At 39.4% G+C, this 23,080-nt stretch overlaps 1 protein-coding gene across 7 annotated transcripts in view; it reads right to left on the bottom strand.

Annotated features, from left to right (window-relative positions):
* The window catches only part of PXK (PX domain containing serine/threonine kinase like), a 34,402-nt gene extending 11,872 nt beyond the window's left edge, over nucleotides 1-22,530 (bottom strand). For all 7 annotated transcript variants that reach the window (XR_015773724.1, XR_015773723.1, XM_014251658.2 and 4 more), the window contains exons 1-12: nucleotides 22,346-22,530; nucleotides 12,298-12,348; nucleotides 11,589-11,636; nucleotides 7,243-7,429; nucleotides 5,248-5,325; nucleotides 5,001-5,074; nucleotides 4,103-4,177; nucleotides 3,180-3,284; nucleotides 2,928-3,029; nucleotides 2,099-2,260; nucleotides 718-835; nucleotides 201-279 (exon numbers count right to left, since the gene is read on the bottom strand). Coding sequence is in view for 5 of the 7 variants with exons in the window: in XM_014251658.2 (XP_014107133.2) it covers nucleotides 201-279; nucleotides 718-835; nucleotides 2,099-2,260; nucleotides 2,928-3,029; nucleotides 3,180-3,284; nucleotides 4,103-4,177; nucleotides 5,001-5,074; nucleotides 5,248-5,325; nucleotides 7,243-7,429; nucleotides 11,589-11,636; nucleotides 12,298-12,348; nucleotides 22,346-22,447 (1,181 nt within the window). In the remaining 2 variants the exon portion in view is untranslated. The remainder of the gene's footprint in view (nucleotides 1-200; nucleotides 280-717; nucleotides 836-2,098; nucleotides 2,261-2,927; nucleotides 3,030-3,179; nucleotides 3,285-4,102; nucleotides 4,178-5,000; nucleotides 5,075-5,247; nucleotides 5,326-7,242; nucleotides 7,430-11,588; nucleotides 11,637-12,297; nucleotides 12,349-22,345) is intronic.
* Nucleotides 22,531-23,080: the final 550 nt, after the last annotated feature.

Here is a 23,080-nt window from a genome sequence, read left to right as displayed (position 1 = left end):
ACACGCCAAGAGACAAAGAACCATTAAACACACACATTAACACAGGATGGGTTCTGTAATGCCTATAAAGTTTCACTTGGGATACATCACTCAGAACATGGAGCAAACCCTTCCAAAGAGGAATAAGAGCACAAAGTGTCTTCCTCCTAAAATAATTAAAAACATTGCTATGAATATAAAACAAGTAGAACAGGACTTACGGCATCTGTAAGAGCCGTGAGACAGTTGGCATCCCATTCTTCAGAGCTTCACAAGTCAGAATGGACTCCAACACTGACACTACCAAAGAAAGAAGAAAGAACACATTTTTGCACAGCAGGATAGCAAATGATTTAGAATGAATGTTTGGCACTGCTGTGTGATACTCCCCTAAGTATTGCATCAACCAAGCAGTGACGAAGCTCTATGGCATGTGTTTTTCATTATAGCATTACTATTACACACAGAAGCTTTTCAAGAATGTTAGACATGGGGCAAGGGAATCCAGGCATCTCATTACTTGCTAAACACTGCTTTATCACTCAGCTAAAAAAGTTTTATTCATACACTACATGTATTGTATGAAAACCACATTTTCTATTTGACCAAATTATATAGTTCTTTCTGGTCACAGGCTGCAAAGATCTCAGGCTGCAATTTCATAGCACTTCAGCTTAGGTAAAGTCTAAGAGTGTGTCCAGACAGCTGTGACTGAGATGTTCTGCAGTGGACACTCACCAATGAACACTGATGGAGCAGGGGGGAAGCTCTCCACTGGAATCGTGTCTGGAGGCCTTCCATATGTCATTTCATACAGTAAGTGTCCAAAGCAATGAACATCAACACCCTCTAAAGTCTGTGGGGGGAACAAAAAATAAAGCCACAACTTGTTAGTTTTTCACAACTAGTTAACCCAGTGATCTTGCATGTGAAGACAGAAAAGAGGAACTATTAAGGCAGTTCCTAACCACAACCATTTCCCTACATAAATGTAGCTCAGATGAAATCTTCATGCTACAAGCTAAAGCAGCCTCTGCTGTCTCTCTGTACAAGATGGTACAAATGGGAGAGCAGTGCAGTCAAGCTGTATAAAAATGTGTGAAGTAGTAAACTCTTCACAAAGCAGTTTAGAGATCTACACACCAACCAAAGTCCCAACCAAGCACGCTTTTCTAGCTAAGTCAAACAGCAAAGAATGAGATTCACAAAATGACCAGCTGTCCCTTTACAGGGAAGTATATAAAAATACAGTAAAAAATGCATACCAAACCAACATAGGAGAGTCTCTTCTGCTCCTCCTTAGGTCTGTACATACATACTGAGCTCCCAGACAGCATATTTCCAAGATTTCTGAATCATGTTTAAACAGAAGAGGCTCCTCTTACTGTAAGAGACTTTGATGGCACTAACAGATTTGGACTAACCATGAACTTGTGATTGTTTCTTTGACAACACAGTAGAACTTGTTTAGCAAGACCAGCAAGCAGCTCTCATGATGCTGCACAGAATTTATAACAACGAGAGGCTAAAGACAGGGAATGATGTTTCTGCAACAGGGCAAATTTGTTTTCATATTTTTGAGTAAGATAAATACTTTCCTTTGCAAGTATGCAGTCAAACAGACACCCCTCAAACAAATAAAAATAACCTTTGAATAGCTAGAGATCTGCAAGCATCTGATCAATTCTCACAGTCTCCACCAAAGATAAGGCTGATTACTGCTCCCAGCTAAGCACAAGTAAATAGATGTGCTCACTGTATAGACATCCAAGTGAAATTGTAGTAGACAATATGCATATTCCTATGAAATACAGACCAGGGTGAAAAGAGATATAAAAATAACTGCACTTTACCTCTATTTGTGCTGGCACTGTTGTAAAAACACTCACCTACCCTTCCCCTCCACCTGCTCACCTTTGGCCTCAGCCTCACTCCAGTGTGCTGCAACAAAACTGCAGCCAGATTTGGAGGAAACAGAAAAGCAACTTGATGGAGCAAAGCTCAGATTAAAAAAAAGGGGTTTGAGAGAGTTTTTTTCATTCTAGTCAATTTTCCACACACAAAGGTTGAGAATAAAGATTTGCATAAGAGTCAGATGAATTCTTTGTCTGAACCTTACATTAATTTTCCGAAACTGTGAAAAGTATGATCGATAAAATGATGGCAGTCCCAACAAGGAATTTTCTAGATCCAGTAACTTGCAGGTATCCCCCTCCAGCATCACATTGGCAGAGTGAAGATGGCCATAAGGAAATCCTTTCTCATGGAGGAATTTTAATACCTGAAAAAAATCCAATAGAGAAGCACTATCACAAGATGCTCTGATGATCTCAAGATCATAAGATCATCAACTTAAATGTTCCAATACTAAAGCAGGCACATAATAAATGTGGCCCCCATTTGGAATGCTCACTCAACTTGATCTTCTATCTACATCCTCTCTGGCTGACTATTCATTCCCATTTCACAGGTAGCACTTTACACAAAACAAAAATTTGATGCTGATCCTCAAAGCAGACTTATGGACACCTCCCAAAGAGATCTGGAAACTAAAATATAAAATTCTACTGAATATGACAGTTTGAGTAAAAAAAAATTTAAAAACACACTAACAACCATGAATTTATGTGAAGGCACATGCTCTGCAGGCTATGAGTTACTTCTTTCCCTTTTTACACAAGGAACAGACTTTATTATTACCTCTCTCCCATTTAAGCCCCACACATACCAACTGCAGTTTTTTGGGGGGGACATAAATGATCTCACACAAATATATCTAAATTCAACTCAGCAGTGTATCTCAATTTACATTTAGCTTTGAAGTCTGCTCCTGATATAAAGCCTGTGTGCTCAAAAGTTAGTCCACATTCTGTAGTTAGACCACTTGGCCTCCAAAAAAAAAAATAAATAAATCATAAAACCTGTTAAATAAAGAAAAAAAAAAGTACCTCTAATATTTGCCTCCCATATGTTTTTATTTGCTGAAGTTCAAGACCTTGAATTTTTTTAGGATTGCAATACTTCTTCAGGAACGGGTCTTTTGGCTTTGCCTTTAAAAGAAACACACATATCAGTGCCAAGAAAAGTCACCGTTTGTCTGTTTTCCTAGAAATTGATGACAAACACTTTTATAAAAAACATGTATGGTCATTCCAGCTTATGTTCTGATATTTGGGTTGGGGGTAGGGGGAAGACATTACCTTATAAATAAGGTCCTTTAGTGTCCCTTTTTCACTGAATGGTCTAATAACCAGCGCTGAAGATTCATTGGCAGTGGCAAAAGTGATTTTGTAAATATAGGGATGCTACCAAAAGAAGAAACTGTAGGTAAATTTTAGATTATGGATTTTTTAAATCATTTGCGTTCAATTCACAGGTAAGAAAAGATCAGCCTGAATTGTATATTTAAAGTAGCAAATTTGATTCTGTCAGTGACATGGAATAATTCAAGTTAGTCTTAACCTGGAGTAAATGCAAAGAAAACTTCACAAAGATATTATTCAATTAACATACAAATTAAAAACAAAAAAAAACCTATTTCGGCCTGTCTTTCACATGCTTAACATCCTTAAAGAGAGACTCCAGAGACTCCATTTGGAGTCAAACGCCAGTTTTTCAGGCAAAGATGCCTATTGGACTTAAAATGTGGCATTGCACAGGAGCTTAAATTGTACACCCTCCATTGCAGCTCTACTAAGATGCTCCTGTCTTGAGCCCAAAGAACTGAAAAAATAATGATACTCATTCCACTGCCTCATCCACTGCTGCCTGAGAATATGCCAGCTCATGGGTTAGCAATTACACCTAAAGAGCACTATGCTAACAGCCTCAAGGTGTTGAGGAGATGAAAGAAAAGCTCATGATCTCACAGTACTGCACAAGAAGAAAAAAATCAAATCAACCACAACACTGAATCTCCTGTAATAATCCTGCAGGATTATTATTTGTGCTGAGAACACGTTACCTCATAGTATATGGGAAATGTAATTAAAAGGCTTACAAACCTTTAATGAAAGCAACTCTAAAATTACAAACTATGCCAACTAGGTTACATTGCTTTTCCAAGATCAGCCCTTGACACACACTTTTGTGCTAGCACAATTTTAAAATCTTCATTACTCACAGAACAGGAAGAAAGAAGTTTCACAGCATACTGTAAGTCTCTGTCAGACAAGTATTTATCAGGGCCAAGATCAGCCTGGAAGTAAACAGGAAAAGAATGGCATCATAATACATGTTGCATTCCATACAGAAGATGTGATCAGTGTTGTACCCTGGCAAATTAGGACAGATATTTGAAGGCATAATTTGAAGAGCAAGCAAGGAAATTACACATACAAAATGAAACCTGAAGAGGCTGAATGAGACCATGGTTTTGCAATACAAACAGTCTGACCATAAATAAGTATTACTGCCTCTTTCCTCCCACAGACCTGAATGAGCTTTGCCAACCCCAAACTGAGGGACTGTGTACATTAGGAACTGATAAGGCACCTTTTTCCTCTGCAGCAAGAAAAACTTCCCTCCTCCCACAGGCTTTAGTGACCTCCACTCTCCACTGAAGCCTCACAAACAGCTATGCTCACACAACTAACAGGCAACACATTTCAGCACAGGAGCAAAAAAACCTGTTGTTAAGGGAGCCATTCATTCCCCTCTCACCTATTTGCTTGTCAGGACAATTAAAGATCTGAGTAGGAAAACCCATGACTTTAAAAAGGTTCATCTCATTATTTTCAGGGAGCAAATTTATATTATGGTCAACAGCCACATCATTACAACTAAAGAATCCTGAGGTGCAGGTTTGGGAACAAATGACCAGGCATAGGAACTTCCAAATGGGATTTGCCACCAGAGGAAAGAAATACAAGAAATTCCACACCACACGTCTACCTAAGGGCTTCCAAAGCTCTCCCAAAGCCTGAGCTCAATCTCTCACCCCATCACTCACACATAGTAGTCAAAATCAAGCTTTGACTGAAATTGAGAAAGACTTAAGTATGAAATTAAAGCATAGATACCCAGCTTAACACTAGACGTTCCTTTGGTTGATTCTTAATTTTCATTAAGAAATATTTCTTACGTATTCGCCAACCTACAAAAAAAGTAAAGAAGAAAGTCAGCAGTGGCTTTAACTAAACACTGCTAAATCACACAGCTTACAGGCAGGACAAGGTCTGTAAGCAAAGACAGTATTGGAATCTTAGGACAACTCATATAGTTGGGAAAAAAATCAGCTAAGTTTTCATGCACACATGCCATTCTTACCTATATCTTTTAATGGTTCAACTACTTCCCACTTTGGCTCTGATCGGAAGAACATTGAAACATGCTGTAAGGCAATTTCTGGGAAGAAAAAAAGGAGACAAAGAGGGAGAAAAAGAAGAAAAAAATTAATTTTTTTTAAGACATTATATAATGTAATTATCCACATATGAGGTATGGTCCAATGCCAGAAGGAAGCCTTCAGGAATTCAGACTAAAAGTCAGCAAAATCACTTCAAAGGGAAATCAGATAAAAACACAGAGGGCACTTGTATTTTTAGCCTGGTAACTCAAAGCCAGAGAGAAAATAGCAATCACTGCTTGGAAAACTTACTTATCCTACCAATCTTACTTACTTACCAGCTTACCAATCTCCATTCTATCTGTACTGGATCTACATTTCCAAGTCTAAATCACAGCTTGGATTTCCCACACTAGGTGTACACAACATTAGAACATCAAGTGTTTCTGCTACATCTGTAAAAGTGCTTTTATCTCTTTGACATACATCTATGTTGCTATTACTAAGTGTAGTTTATGTAAACTAATTAGTTCTGTTTCACTATATGTTATTGTGCTCTTTTCTGTGCAGGCAGAGGTATTTGGCTAGCTACCATGAGTCTTCATACATTTTGGGGGGCCAAGGGGGAGGACACCCATGTGGCTAGTGAATTCTCCCACAGCTGGGAACACAACCAGTTTATTCATGAAGTGACTTGAGGGGAAATCTCAATGAGAAGTGGCGGGGGAGAGAGGGAATCATGCCAACAAGGAATTTTCTCTAAAATGGCACAGAAACATAGCAAAAAGGTAAAGATACACTGATCTCTCTGCATTGTGTCTTCTTTCTTTAGAAATATGCTAGAAAAAATGTATAATAAATATCATGTCTCTGCTCCAGTATTTAAGAAATCACAAATTGATGGTGTCTCTAAAGATCATAGACAATAACATGTGTCACCAGCTTCTCAGCAACATGCAGGAAAAACAATCTTGATGAAAGTGCTCAGAACTAACACAGAAGTCACAATGCCTCCTTGAGAATTTAAATTGCTTGCTCAGCACTAGCCAGACAAACTGCATCCTTAAAGAGTTACTAATAATTTACAACTCCTGCACAGCTTATCACATCGGGAAATGTTCTTTGCACTTTGAAGCTGAAGACACAAGAATGTTACATAAAGGGAGAGAAAAAAGGACAAGTGAAAAGGAAGCAGCGAGTTCCTGCTTCAGTAGGCTCTGCTTCTAAGAAAACAAGCTTTGCATTTTGCAGAGTTGGTTTGCCTATGAACTAAATTTGTGGAGTGGGTTTCATCACAAAGAGGAAGTTTTTTCAGTCTGTAAGACAAATATTTTTTGATATCTAATGGCTGAAGCAAGATGAATTCAAAGAGTTAGTGATGAAGAAACTGATCACTGGGATATAATTATAAGGAATACAGTGACTTTCCAGTATCTGTGGGAAGAGGGTGTCTGGCTTAGTCTAGCCTTGAAAAAGTACTCAACCTAGCTCAAACAATTAGTTCTAAAAGTCTCACACCCCAAAGCAAGGGTAGGAGCTGGACAAAATAACCACAATTGTTGAAACATTCAGTGTTCAGAAAATGGGCTGTTTTAACAGAATACTAAGCTGACAAATTTAACACCACCTTACACTCTGACAGAAAAATTACTTCCCAGGAGCAACCCTTTTAATTTATTTTGAAGTGTGAAAAATAGATGTCACTCTCACCAACTCCCCTCCTCCAAGTTCTACTTATACAGATCTTGACTCTCTTCACTCCTCTGTGAAATAATTCAAATATTTATATTTGAGAATCCCAGCAGGATCCATGCATGGAGCTGGAGAAGCCTTATCATAAATAATCACATGCATAGTATGATAATTTTGAAGATTCTTCCCTCCATGCTTCAGTGTAGATCCTGGCCAGCGTTCACAGAAGATACACAGCACATGCTGAAGTCAAAGTGAAGCACAGTTTTGTATTTTCTACTTACCAGTGTAATTTACAGAATAGCTGTTTGGGTCCAAGAATTTCTTTACCAGTTCACAGTTAGACAGTATGTGATGGGTAGTAATTACATCCAGATAGGCCTGGAGTCCCTTCTGTCTTTCAGCGATAAATTCACGCTCCATATTTCCAATCAACTTTTTTGGAGGAAGAGGTAGACTTAGAGTTGAGATCTTAAAAAGAGAGGAAAGATTAATAACCTTGCTCTCAAAATGCCTAAAAGATATAAAACTAGCAACCCAGAAAGCAAAAGTCTCTCAGCAGCACGCTAACTACTGGATAACTCTTTTTGTACTGTGTATGTACAAGCTTTTATATTTTTCCTAAGCACCATTATCAGAGTCAGATGACAGCTCACATCCCACTGTGAAGAGATTAGTAAGAGGAACAACACTGAAAATACAAGGAGATGAATTTTTGCTAGTGAGTCATACATTCAAGATCACTACCCAAAACTTTCAGATACTAAATGACTACAGTTTTCAGCCAAATTCTTTCTATCACGTACTTCTGCCACAGCAAATAAACAATTCACACCTTACCATTATTTCTGGGTAAGATTTATGCTTTCTTATTTCATCAAGTGCAGATTAGTAACTTTCCTCTGCCTCTATGTATTTTTAGGCAATGTTAAGCCTTTTCTGTTAGTATTTTAAATATGTAATTTCAAATACAGTGCAGATTTCCATTTTATCTTCTGAATTTGTTCCTGTACATTTTTTAAACATTTATACATCTTTCAACACAGAAATAGCTGCAATCTACCAGGGGATGTACACTAATTGTTTTATACTGACACAAGAGATCTAAAACCTCAGGAAAAAAAATCAGAGAAATCCTTCAAAATAGGACAACGAAAAAAATTCAAAGCTTTGTGTAAATCAGATCAAAGAGATCAACTTTAGTGTTCAGATTCAATTACATCATGTGAATTGCCAGAATTCATTTTTCATGTTGTTAACACATCATTGTCCTGCAGATCAAAGCACCTGCCTTGAGTAAGCTGAATCTCCATGGGAGTTATCTTTAAGAATTGTGTTGCAGGAATCAGTTACACCAAATGCAGTAACCTCATTTCTAAAGGAAACAGTTCACCAGGGAAAAGACTGGGACTTCTGGTGTTTGAACAACTTTTATTTAAACCAGTGGAAAAAGTAACGGATTAGTTCAACAAACTGGGGCAGAAGTAGCATTCCCCTTCCTTTCTACCTCTTTCACTTGAACACAGGAGTTGTCCCCTGCTAACTTTAGCACTTCTCCTATTTCTCGTTTTCTGACTTCAAGTTATGGACTGAAAAAGAACTTTAATAACTAAGTCTGAATTACAGAAGCTCTTAATAAAAACCAAGGGTAAAAAACACCAAAAGCAACCATATATCACTTACAGTCAGTAATTCACCAAATTAGTTTTAGCACCAGAAGCAAACAGAACTCTCCTTTGGCATACCACTCATTTCAATTCAAAACTGAGTTTCTAAACAAGAACTAAATCCTTTTCTAATATTACTCACTTAAAAAGCATGTCAAATCATCATCACCTTTACCCTCTTGACCTGACAGCTAGTTACCATCAGAGAGAAACTAATTTACATGTTTTCCAACCACTATTATTTGCTTTAAAACTTATAAATCAGACTTCTACTATTTTTCAACAGAAAGTAATATTCAGGCTCAGGTTTTTGTAGCAATCTGCCAAAACACACAGCACAGCAAGAACACTCCACCACAGAACACCTCACTGAGGGCCTGACCTTGCAGAGACCTCACATGCTTTCAGACACTACTTTCTCAGCAGCCCCAGCTCACCACTGGAGCCAGGATGGGCTTTGCCACGGAAGAACCTGGGAATTAACATTCTTATCTTCAAACCACAGCCTGCTCAGGAATGTCTGTTCAAAAGCTGCAATAAAATGCTTCACAAAAGCCAGGGATATCTTGCTGTGAATTTCAGTACTTCCAGTACCAGCACTTCACTTGACAAAACAGAAGAGCCAATGATCTCCACTGATCTCTGTTAAATAAGTAAAGAGGAAGAAATGCAGAACCATCTGGAAGAAGCTTTTCAATCTGATATAACTGAGAGTTCAGGGAACCTGTCTTAAAACTTTCTGATACAAATCAGGGTCATATATATACACTTCACTATTTTCCAAGGTATTTGGCAGGACTGTGCATTCCTAGCCTAGACAATTTTGAAATTCTCAATCCTTACATTTATCACACAGGTAGTACCAGATTAAGAACAGAAAATTTACATTCCAACTCAACTGCAGCTGTGCTCAAACACATACACACAAACACACAGAGAGGACAAGTATGCCACAAGAATTAGGAGAACTTGGGCTTTACACCCAAAAAGGAGCTCCAGCAGTTCTTCCAGCAGATTTTTAGCTTTGAAGGGAAAAGATTAGGGTTTGGTATCTTATTTGTTCAGAGTTTAGTTTGTTTACTTTAATTTCAATATACACAAGATGAGAGCTTAAAGAGTTTTAAAACATGTCAAGGGACCTGAGTATTGTGATGGAATATTGTTCCTTAGAGATTTAGACAGAAATATCTGAAAGTGTTGTGTTGTCTTAATGGAAGAGGAAAGTTCAGCTCCAGCATCACAAAGTAATTTATAAAAAACTCCACCAGTGGGGAGAAAAGAGCCAACGGAGGAAACCAACTGCTAAAGCACATGGCCTGCTAATTTAGCCACCCTCTCATATCTTCCCATTAAAGTCAGAGGTACATTTTCATAATTCTTTTTAATGTTTTCCAGTCATCCAAGCAGCTGATTTTTTTTTGTCCTGGATCTTAGTTTCTCTTGTTTCAAATTTCTCCTTTGTCCCACTCTGCAAAGTTGCTGTCAGATAATTTCCTGGATCCTCCACTTTTATCATTCACCTTTATTTCAGATACAAAGGCTTTTTCTTTCTACCTCCATCATACATAACCTATTTACCTTCACTTAACAGATTTTCCACATAGGCCTAATTTTGCAGTACCTGTCATTTCTGGATTTTAAGTCTTAAAGGTCCCAACTGCCTTCTCTACTAAAGCTGCCTCATTTGAAAGGTAAATGAGAAGGCAACAAAGCTTTTTCACCCCTTAACACTTCTATTCCCTCACAGTTAAGAGAAGCTTGTTATAGGTGGCTGCAAAGTGAACTCCTCCTTCTTTTTAAAACTTCCACAAATTTTTTTCTCTGTGATCTCTATCAAAACTATGGTTAAGACCACAATGACCCCAGGGTACTTTGATGACTAGTACCATCTCAGCTCCTTGTGGTCCCATGGGTGTTTGTCTAATTTTAAATCTTGGATGTCTCTAGAGCAGGAGACACCTCTGTATTGCATTTATTCAGCACATCACAGATAGAGGTTTCTAGGTCATGATAAAAGTTCCTATGTGCTACTGCACATTTAACAGAATAAGTCCAAAAGGCAGCCATGCTGCATCTGTTGAATTATGACTGATTTACCCCCATCCACCTGTAGCAGAATAAGCAGTTACAGTGGGCTCTCAAAACACACAAATTAACACCCTTACAGGGTTTTGCTCACCAAGGTTCATCAAGCAGATAGTTGATTTGATTTGGGAAGGAGGGAGGAAGTGGAAGCAGTATTAAGCTCTTGAATTTCTGAAACGTTTAACAAGGGAAAAATTTTAAAGTCACAAAAATCTATCCTCAAATCTTGTCGTTCGCTTTTTATCTTGTTTGCCTGGTATGGAAATCTCAAGTAATGAGTTTGTCTCCTGTAGTTGTTAATCACTGCTGCTTCCCCCCTGTTCCCAAACACACTCACATACCCTGCTTTTTCCCACACAAACTAAAAAGAAATAATTGTCCTAAAAAGCAGAAGAAAACACACAGTAAGTCCAGTGTCTGACCAAGGAACACTCCTCAGTGACACAGAAACCCATCACATGAGAAGCAGCATCTGGTAGTGCTTTTAGACGAGTATAAATAATGGGACACATAGCACTTCAATGCTGAATTTATAAGACTGGTATGTGCCTTGGCTTTCTCCAAATCAAAGGAGGAACAAATAAAAATGCATAAAACTGGAACAAGTCACAGGACTGAAGGGAAAGATTCTGCCAATTTCCTCCATTTTATATAAATTGATCCTGTTGATGCTAAAATTCAAATTTTACAAGAGAAAACGTAAGGGTGAATAAGTACACATTCACGTTACATCTGAAGTCACAGTTTCTCTTTACAGCTATGCAAATTCTTTTTCTTTTCACCACAATATATAAAAATATCACAAGGCAAAAACATCATAATTTTGAATATATTCTTCTAATGACATTTTTTATTTATATGTGAAGAGTGAAAATTACCTGCAGGCTGTTATTCAACAAATCAAAGTCACTATATCGCCTCACAATCTGTAAAATAAAATACAAAGTTCAGGAAACAAATTACTTTTTCCATTAGCATTTTACTCCTCAAAATCCCATCAGAGAAAAGTAATTCCCATTTACAATCATCTTTTTTCACAATTTTTGTACAAATGCCTAACTGCTGGATTTATGTCACACTGCCAGGGAGCAAAAAAGGCTTTTTAATCACAACTCGATCAGACAGATAACGTATTTCTAAAAATTATCTTAAACTGTACTTGTGAGCAAAGTTGTCTGCAAACAAGCATTTTTGCCCTATTAGATGTAACAACTTTTCATACTCATCTTCATTATTACCTCTTGGTTTCATTTGTCTTGTATAAGCAGAGCTATGATTTTAGCACTGAGAAAGGCAAACTGGCAGTTGAGATTTTAAAATTATGGTTGTACCAACACACTGTAGAAACACATGACAGGCATTTTTCCTGGAATATTCAGAATAGCAGCAGACAACTTGCCTTCTGTAGCTGGCAGCAATATTGTTTTTCTCTAAGTTTTGACCAAAAGAATTCAAGCACTTCATGTTCTCAATTCCAAATCAACATTTCTCTTTCCAGCTCAAATTTTAAAAGCTAGGAATAGAAAATTTTCAAACTCTTCCTAAAAAAAGAATCCTGCTTACATTAACTACAACTTAAGAAATTACCTGCCAACTGTTTTCTGTTGAAACTCCTCTCTGGACACGGATTATGTATTCCTAATAAAAGGAAAAAGTCATTAGAAATTAGAACTAATGAGCTGAAGTAAGTTATTAGGCACTTCTTCAAATATGACAACTAACATTAAAACAGAAAATTCAGATCCAGAACCTTGGGGAAGGTCAGAGCTGAGTTTGCTCAGACCCATCCCTAACAGTTGTTCTGCTCTGCTTCCCCAGCATAGAAGACAAGGAGAGCTCCAGGAGCTTGCACACCTGTGCAGCACTGGAGCAGTTTAATTTAGTTACAGAAAAAGCCAGCAAAAGCATACTCAGCACACATCTCTGCCCACAACACCTGAAGAAACCTCTCTCTCCTCACCTCCAATATTCAACAATAGATACCCCCAGGAAATATTGCCACCACCATAATGAAGTAAAATGCCAGTAAATACCCACAGCTGCACAGCCTCTCATTATTTTTGTACTAGGATGGTCACCACAAAAGCTTTGCAAAGTGCTTGAGTAACTAGAACCTATCTGTTTCTCATTATGTTAATTCTTCATTTATAATGCATACTTAATGTTAAATATTTATATATTAGCTATGCAGATATATCTAAATCTCAGTGAGACACTTCTGAATTTTAACAATTAATTATTCTCCCACCACACTTACATTCATAAATCACAATTCTTTTCAGTCTCTTCATTTCAAGTTCCACTATATCTTTTGTAGACTAATACCTAGTCACAAATATCTGGTCAGTATAGCAATATCACTATTTGATATTTATCCAGTTATCTCAAAAATAGGTATAAAGTATTTCCTACACCTACTCAGACATACTTCAAAAAAGTACCCGACTTACCCCTACTGTTTCAGTTTGAAAACACTTCTGATATGTCAAAGATCATAAACAAGGCAAGTCCTCCTTCTAGAAAAGGAAATCCTATAGACCCATAGGATGCTATGGATATATAGAATCCTATAATAGATATATACTAGAATATATATTATATTACATATGTAGATTAGAATATAGATATATAGAGTCCTATAATCCTATAGGATCCCATAATCTCCATTTCAGATATTTAATTATTATGAAAATAAAATTAATCTGGGCTAAGCATAGTAATAGATACTTCTCTGTCATTAGTATACATAAAACTCTACAAATGCAGCTCTTTTTATCTGTGTAGTAAAGTCTTACTATTAATATTACTATTAATCCCATGGCCACATAACTTACTTTGAAAAACATGAAAATGGAGAACCAAAAAGTACAGTGTTGCCTGAGAAAAAGAAATTTCCAACAATGAGGAGTGCCACCAACCCCCCCAGAAACAAGCTACCAAATATGGTTTATGTGAAGTGCTGCATAATTTTTCAATTTCAAATGCCACCAAAATTTTGCTGAACTGGCTGCATGAATAGGAGTCTTACACAAACAAAAAGGAATGATCAGAGCATTTTTTTCAGTTATTAAAATTAATGCTGCATTCCCAGTGATCATGAGTAAACAATATTGAAATAAGAAATTCAAAAAATATACTTCCAGCAACTTCTGTTTAATACCTAATTTTTCAATTCTGTAACAATAAATATCTGACATGTACCTGCAAACCAAGCAGATAATTCAATTCAGTGTTGAATTCATTAACTACTATCAATTCAGCTGCATAGTTAAAAATCCACTACATTCAGTTATAAGTAACTTCTTTCAGGTACTGGGAAGCGTCTTCTGGTTTTTGAATTTGTCTTCTGAACCTCACAGAACTAATTCCCCTCTTTCAAATGAAATTAAACTAAAAGCTGTTACACTGAAAAACATAAATATACTATCAGATGCAAAAAAGTGAGATATATCAGAGAATCCCTCCACAGAATTAAATTCTCATTTAACACATATCAAGTAAGTAGCATAAATCAAGAATTATGACTGTTCCAGACAAGAGGCAAAGGCAATATTACCAGCTGGCATTACAGTGTGTATTCAACCGTACCTAATCCAGATTTTATTTACAGAAATTTCCTTCCAAAACCCAGTGCTGCTGAGGCAAAAATTATATTCTATTATCTAAAATTCACTTAAAATATCCTTCATTATCAGAGCTCTCAAATATCTGTAGCAAGTTAGCAAGGAACCACTTAGCCTTCAGAAGAAACAAGACTAGTAAGCATGAAAACCAGAGTGATTTAAAACACTTCTTGTCCTAGCAGCTTAGTTGGAAATGACAGAAATCCAAGATATCACAAACTGAGACTCAAAACTGTTAAATTAAGATCTTCTATTTTCAGAAAGTCAGCCTGACATGGTCCCTCCATATTCTTTCCTCTTACCCATTTGAAATCATGATTATGGTATCTTCCTTCAAAACAAGAAGCCCAAATCCTCATAAATAGTGACATAAATCCACAGAGCTGAAAACATTCAACCAGTGTAATTATCTTTGGAAACTGTGTGACAGAAATCAATTACTGGAACACCTGGAAACCCATATTCACTACTAACGTGGCTTTTCTTTTTTTTTGTGACCGTTGCTGCATTTTGGGAAGAGGTTACTTCAAACACACACAAAAAATTGCAGCAACTGCTTATTCATCAAATCTCAAAGGAACATTGGCTGTTTCTCTGAAAAACCACGCCAGTGATGATTCACCACGTGCAGTCATTCATCTTTTCTAGGATTTTTAAAGAAGTGGAGTTATTGCTCAATCCCTTGTAGCACTTGCTCTTTATTCAGTGACTGTCATTTTCTATTGTGCCCCGAGAAAATGCTCCAGGACATGCAGAACATAAACTCATTAAACAACCATCAAAGCATCTTATTATTGCACACAATCACACTGGTCAACACTGCTCTTCTGGAGAGCCTTGTGATAAACAGCTCAGGACTCAGAACTCATTCTCAAAATAAGATTTTAAAAACCATATATTTGGGCCAAAACTATTTTTCTCCACACTAACTTGAGCATTTTCTGATCCCATCCATATCTGCTTTTGTGGCCTAATGCACTAATCAAGTCCATTTTTTATGTCACAGGGTTTGCAACTGGAAAGAGAAGAGCAAAGACTCTCCAGGTGTGACCGAGTAATTCTGTCTGTATGAAAAAGCTAAATCCCCACCACACACTCTCCATCAACACTGACTATAATGAGTTATTGTCCAACTCAGCACTACCCGATCAATACAACTAATGAAAAAGCTTAAACGGTCTTCTGACTTGGTTGAGGGGCTTTTCCCCCAAAGCTGGGGATTGAGAGTCAAAGAACAGCAATAGTAGAAAAGCTAGGATAAGAAATGCAATCCCACTCCCAGTATCTGCCACGGCTATACATAATCAGCAGCCCACAGTATGCTGAGTTCTAGTGAGAAGTTGATACTTCCTATTGCCTCTGTGCGGCAACAAGCTTGTCGTGGGATTATAATTAGTACCACTGATATATGCTTCCCATAGGACCAGAGAAGAGCTTTCAACTCTTCAAGTCTAAATGCACAAAAGCCTTTAATACTCTGCCAAATTCTGTTTCAGTTAGGAAAAAAAACCTGAAATACAACAATCTTCTTCTGAAACAGGCTGATAATGGGACTGAGACTGTGCCCATAGGAAATAAATGAAAGCATAAGGATGATTTCTGTTTAGCAGCATCATCTAACATAGGAAAACTAAGGTGGAAATACCTTCAGAAAAAGCTAGTAATTACCAGAGTTCACTCCTGCAAACAAATTTAGGCATCAAAAACCAGGCTCAGGGAAGTCTATGTTAGCTACACTCATGTAGAAATTCTCATGGCATCTTTCACTCCTACATGAATAGCTCAGAATTTTTCCTATGACTCAGTTTACCAAATAACTTCAAAGGAGCCCTAACAGCTGCTGGATGGGAAAGAAAGGTCTCAGCTTGCAGAAGAGAAAACCTCCCGCTCTGCTCTGCCCACGGGCAGCAAGGTCACCGTCAGCAGGAGCCTCCAGCAAGGCAGGCCACAAAACCATTCCCAAAACAACCTCCCTGAGTCTCTCCACACAGGTAAGGTTTGTACACCCACCGCTCTTCTTATCAGTACTGTCAAGCCACTTCATGACACAACCTTGATATTCCTGCACCAGCTCAAAATACACTTTTAAAGATGCCAAGGAAAGCAGTTTTACCTATGGGATCATTTCCTGGCTGTTCCAATTAGTCAAAAAAAGCTGAAATGGGTGCTGGGCAGAGGAGGTCAGGACCAGGGAAACATGTATGACCCCATTTGCACACTGTCATTTCCTAAAATCTTCTTCCTAGTACTACAGAGCTCTGGATAGACTTTCTGAAAAGGAATATTTTCCAAATAACCACATGGATCAGTGACAGCCACACTGCATTTCTCCAGTCCTTTGCCAGTAACAGTTTCACACTCACTGTGTGGGATTAATGTTATCCTGAACTTACCCATTTTCATGCAGAGCCAAGATTTTAAGTCTTTTTTTTGTTGTTGTTGGGGTTTTTTCCCCAAAAAATTCACCAGGATTAGTCTCTGGTGTTCCAGCACTTATTAAAACACTATCATCAGCACCTCAGAGCTGCTTAGCAAAATTTTGTTAACATTCCTGGGTAAAAATTGCACAGCAAAGCACTCCAAATGTTTAACAATTGTTCTTTATCACCATTCCTAGTTTTTGAAACAGGAAGCAGACAGGAAAGAAGGCTTTTGCAGAGACAAAAAAGGGGGGAAAAAAGTGGCGAGTTAAGAGATACTTATAATAAAATGTAGAGTCTCAACAATATTGAGTAATACATTCTGTTTACCCAAGCAAATAGTCTCTAAATTTCCAGCTCAGGATAGTCAGTCCCTTTTTCCACAGATTTCTGCTTTACATCTGTTTAATCCAACAGGCTTGAAAAGCCAACCATTATAAAGATCCAGGTCACCTTCAGGTCACATCAACTAAAAGTTTGAAAGGGCTTTATTTTATAAGCATTAAAGAGAGGAAAGCCTAATTAAGCATGAATACAATCCCTGCTTAAATAGACTGGATTGGAACAATTTCTAGTAAGAAGCTCTTTTAAATGTTTATTTAGAAAATCTCCCATGTGAAAAGTAGCAACAACATCAGGAGAGCTGCTCAGCCTCAGAGGCCTCTCTGTTATAGGACACAGCATTTATTTGCTATTGCACAACCTGCCATTAAGCCCATCTGAGGTAGGAGCAGCAGCAGTGGTTGGTGTTTCCCTACTTTCTAAACAATGCAGGTATGTGTGTGCCTGTGTTGCACCATTCATACACATCCCTTCTGTAGTAATGAGTCAGCCATTCAATAAGTGAAAGCTATCAAGTAGGACAACTGCAGGGAAAAAATAGGACACACATTTACATGTAATGAAACTTAGTGAGGACGAAAAGCTTTGGCAATGAGAAATCACAGATATTCAGTGCTCTGCATTACTGTGATCTTCACCAGAAAGGCAAATTACTCACTATTTTTCAGGAAATATTCAGTAGCCAACAAAAATATTCTAATTAGGGTTTACTAAAGTACAAAATGGAAACTAATATTTTGATTACAATCTTCACAGGACCTACAAATGCAATAGTAACTTAGTAAGATCACCAGTGGAAGCCATAAGTTTGGAATATTTAAAATTAGGTGCAATGAAAGAGGCATCTTTTATGAGCTCAGGCTGGAGGAGAGGTGAGAGGTAATCAAGCTTAATGACTAAGTCCAGTGGAGGAACTGCATTTCTGAAACCTCAAACAAGTGAACTATGACAGTTCCCTGTGTAAAGCCATATCTAAAACTAACTTCATGGGTTTTTTTGTGCAAAGTGAACGCAGCCTTGAAAAGACTGAATTCCTAGTAAAGCAGATGTGCAAAATCTTTTACAAGCTTTTAAACTAAATCCTACAGTCCTAGAAATATGTGGCTCCATTTTTCTATTTGGAACAATATAGGAAAAATATAAATGCTTTTTAAACATTTTTCTAATCTAAGAGCCATGAGTGTCAACATTCATCATTGCTTAAGGAAAACTAAAAACTCTGAAAGATTGTTAGGAGTGGGATTTATTTCAGCTGTTCATTTCCAAATGCCTTTAAGACAACAATGTACTGTATCAAAGCTGGCTATTTCACTACTTTGATTTCAAAATATGAAACACATGAAAAAGGAAAATCACTTCAGAAAAGAATTAAGAAATATTCAGAAGAACATGTACAACTCACCAGTACTTTTACTGTTGAAAATATTTGCAGGTACAGATGTGACGTTCTTAATAAGGAAAATGTCTAGATTATAATGGAAAAAAACAGCATTCTATTTTAAGGCTTAGAAAGAAGCCACTATTAAGTAGTGAACACACAGATGAAATATTGCAATATGAGGCAAGTTTAACAGCCAAAATTTATTAAAGCTCTAGTGCTGAAATTGCCTCTGTTGTCAGAACACAACATTTGGCATCGAGACACTTGCAAATGGCTTAATATATTGGATTTAATCCTGCTCCTACTGAAGTCAAGGAATACAACAGCAAGAAAACTTCATTTCCTACAAAAGGTATGGTACAGAGACCTACAAAGAGACTGACTCATGGCTATGGAAAGGTGCCCAACACACCCCTGGAAATTACAGTTACCCTCTCTCTGCAGTGCTAGTGATTGAAGCATAAAGAAGGAGACGAAGCTGACTGGGCTTGCTCTTGTAATTTCAAATCTATTAGGTGAGATGCCACTGGAATGCACCTGCAATATGTACTTTTTTGGCTCTCAAACTGAAAAGGACTCCATAAACACCACACTATAGAATTAATTGCATTTAAGTGGACATTCCAACAGAACTCAAACTGCTTGTAACACACTTAACTGGGTAAACAACTTTTGCAAACACAGAAAGACATCATTTTCCTATTCCTATTATGACTGGAAATAAATACACAGAAAGAAAACCTCAGTGAACAATTTCTTTGTTGCAATGCAAAAAACACGGAGATTATGTTCCAGCTCAGATGTACTAAGTCCAGTAAGAACTTCTGAGCTCTTCTGACTTCAACGAAGCATGCTGAGCCTGTGAGCCTATCAGATATTTTTGCAGCTGGCTCCCCAACAATCCAAAAACCCATTTACAGAGGGTTGACATACTCTTACTATGAAAAACTGGAAATCCTCAAAAGTACAATTTCAATAGTAGCTTAATCCCTTCTTAGGTTTCTGGAGAATTCAAGTAAGATCGTAATAGTTTCAGGTTTTGTTTTCAGTTTTACCTTCAGCTTCAGGAAACAGAAACTCAGCCTCTGCCAAGTACAGCCCTTGACTCAACACTATGAAGTTTACACTTACCCAGTCTGTTGTATTAAATTTAAATTAACAGAAACTGCTTAGAACAATACACAAGCAAAGTATTCATTAGACACAAGCTTTGGTCTTCTGTGTGATATTTCACCATGTCTACAGAGCTTTTCCTGAAATTCTTTACCTTTTCCTTAGCTGTTTTTTCAGAAGACTGGCTATTTTCAGCACCAACAGAAGGTTTACATAATTACTAGCTCAGTTGCCATGTTAAGGTTGCACCTAAACTCAGCCTAAGCCATCTTCATGGGAATGCTTCTAGAAGCTATGATCTACAGGGAAAAAAATACAAACCCATGTTTAAAACAACTCTTGCAATGCTAAACAGCATTATAAAAACTTAATATATACTGCTGACAAAATTATAGAAAATTCTTTCATGGCTACCTTTGCTTTAGTACAGGCCTAGGTTCTCCAAACATTAGTTTGGGATAAAGGATTTTATAGATCTACATCTTCTGAAGATACCACTTTGAGATGGAATGAGGAACTAAACTAAAAAGCATTCAGTTAATGATAATCTACTTTCTTCTAACTAAAATTTAACAAAATAAAATATAGTCTTCAGGCTCCACAGAAACACTGCAAGCCTTATCTCTTAGAGGGGCTTCATTTACACACCTCTTCAGAGACAAGTATTTATTTCTTCAGCTTATTTTGAATCAGGAAAGTTCAAATCAGGGACAGCATCACCCACCAATAAACAAACTATTCAGACACCAGGGACATAAAATGAAGTATCCAAAATGACAGAATAGTCCACTTATATCAAATAAGAAACCAAGTCTCTGTTAATGGCTTCCTGTATTTTGTTAGCCCACACTGCCTCTATATAAACCATCTGTGCTACACACACTTCAAGCCATCTTTCAGCTATCAACAGGGCTTCTGCAGTAAAACAAACAATTACTAATAGATGTATCTTAGAGACAGATTTTAAATCAAAAGGCATGGTGCTCCAGCATTCTCTTATTAAGAAAAGATCAGAACAAAACAGTAGAGAATTTTTCTGCACACCCATTAGTAACAGAATACAGAGATGAAAGATGGGGGGGGGTGGGGGGGAAACATTTGTTATCGCACTCCCTCAGACAAGATGACACAAGAAAAGAGTCTGGATTGAAAAAGTTCTTCCAAGTGATCATTCTAAAAGAATTTTGTGACTTTTTCTTTTCTAACCAGAATCATGCAAACCAAAGGAAAGAACACAAAACACTATTGTCATTTGCACTTATAAAAAAGCATAATAAGGAAACAAGTTACCAATGAAACTTAATCTGGCCTACTAACTGGGGAGTATTAGGAGTTATACAACTTCTCACAGGACTTGGCACACCCAGTCCTTCAGCTATTGAAACAGGTAAAAGGCATCACATATGCCAGGAAATAAACCTCTCTAGTCCTACTTATAAGAAAAGGAGTTGCAACAATTGAGAGCCACAGCCTACAAGATTCACAAGACCTACTAGACAATTCCTCATAGGTAACTTCTGTTCAGAGAAAGACTGGAACATCAGTAAATGTGAGTTCCTCAGACAAAAAATAAACCACTTCTTAGGTGTGAATTATTTATATGAAGAGTATTTAATAAGACAATCTGTAAATTAGTTGTATACCCCATGGTGAACCTATGGTTATTTTCATTCAGATTAAGGGTATGCAACAGATGCAAGGAACCAGGAAGCGATCCACAATGCAGGAATGAGAGCTATGTAAGGCGTATAAAGAAACCCTCTCTCCATTTAAAGCAAGCTTCCCACTAGAGTACCTGCTGCTGAGGTACTTCTGGCCTCCTCTCCAGCAACCCTGCTCTCAACCAAATGTCAGAGATGACAGCCAGTTCTCTGATTCACACTACTGCTTGGTCATACCATAATGAAACCCAGTTTTTAAAGTGGAAAATAACTGCAAACAGGATATTATAGAACGTGGATTGTTACTGCATGCTCAAAGACAGTTCCTATGGAAGCACTGTGCATGTGTCCTAGGCATCCCAAAAGAATTAATCTGTGACAACCAAGTCACGGCAGGGCTTGTTCTCCGAGTGCCCGCGCTCCCCACAGCAAAGAAGAGGGGCTGGGGCTGCGGGGTCTCTGCAGCTTCACCGCCTCCGCTCAGCCACTCGGCAGGACCCGGAGGCAAATGCAGCCCATTCACGTGTAACTTCATCACAGCCACTGAAACGCGGCAGCCAGAGCCCATCTCTGCTCCAAAGGCTGCAATACCCCGAGGAAAGCAGGAATTACAATCACTCACAGGGCCTCGCTCGGAGCGGACGCGAGACAGGGCGAACCCCGCAGCGGCCGCCCCCGCAGACCCCCGGCGGTCCTTGCCGGGGGTGCTGCCGCTGCCCCCGGGAACCCCGCGGACAGAGAGGGGGCGAGGAAGCCGAACGACCCTCGGCTCCAAGCGGCGGCGGCGGCACCGCCGCATCCCACCGAGGGGCTCCGGGCCGCTGCAACCCCCGCTGCGGGGTCGCGGCCCCGCCGCCTCCCGCACCGCTTCCCCTCGCCCCCACCCAGCCCGCGGTGCCCCGGCGCACCTCCCGCCACCCCGGCCCCACTGCCGCGGGCTCAGCGCAGGCCCCCGCCCAGCCCCGCTCCCGCCGTGCCCCGGCCGGCCCCCCGTTACCGAGCACCCCCCGGCGCCCCCCGTTACCGGCTCCCTCCGTTCCTTCCCCCGCGCCGGCCGCTCCCGCCTGCCCCCGCGGCCCGGCCTGCCCCGCTCACCGTGTGCGAGTGCAGGCTCTGGCTCGCCTCGATCTGCGCTGTCAGCGGCACCGTGTCGTCCAGCAGCACCTTGCCGGCCGGCGGCTTCTCCATGAAGGCCATAGCGGAGCTGGGAGCGGAGAACCGGCGCCGCGAACCCGCTTCCCGGGGCAGCTCCCGGCGCGGCCGCCGCTGTCAACACGGCAGCGCCGCCGCCGCCGCGGGGCCTTAGCGCCGCCGCCGTCACCGCCCGCCGCCAGGGGGCGCCGCGGCCGCCGCTCCGCGCGGGTCCCGCCCCGGGAGCGATGGGGGACACGGAGCGATGGGAGACACGGCTGGGATGGGGGACACGGCCGGGACGGGGGACACGAGGAGGCTCGTCTCCGCGGGCAATAACGGGGAAAGGGGCTGGAGCGGAGGCCATGAGTGCATGGCGAGTCGCCCCGTCGCCAAGTCTTCCGCGCCCGGTGCTCCCGGTGGCACCGACAGTGGCAGTAGCAGCTGCAGGCCCGGGGGGATCAGCCCCGAGGCACTGCTGGTTTTCCCAGACAGACCGGGAAAACTATAAGGGCTGATACACTTGCTGCTCTTTACCTTTTGGGGTGTTTTGTATAATAATAATAATAATCAGAATAGCCTGTATATTTTACTCAATTTCTAGAATTTAGGGTTTAGAGTTGATCCTTTGTGGATCAACTGGTTTCTGGTTTGGTTGTTTTTCAAAACAGAGATTTAAATTTGTTAACGATTGAGTTC

This window comes from Pseudopodoces humilis, chromosome 13 (genome assembly GCF_049639895.1).
Source record: "Pseudopodoces humilis isolate 2021_Gansu_Grassland_sample_001 chromosome 13, ASM4963989v1, whole genome shotgun sequence".
NCBI classification, from domain to species: domain Eukaryota; kingdom Metazoa; phylum Chordata; class Aves; order Passeriformes; family Paridae; genus Pseudopodoces; species Pseudopodoces humilis.
This window is presented reverse-complemented; position numbering and strand designations above follow the sequence as displayed.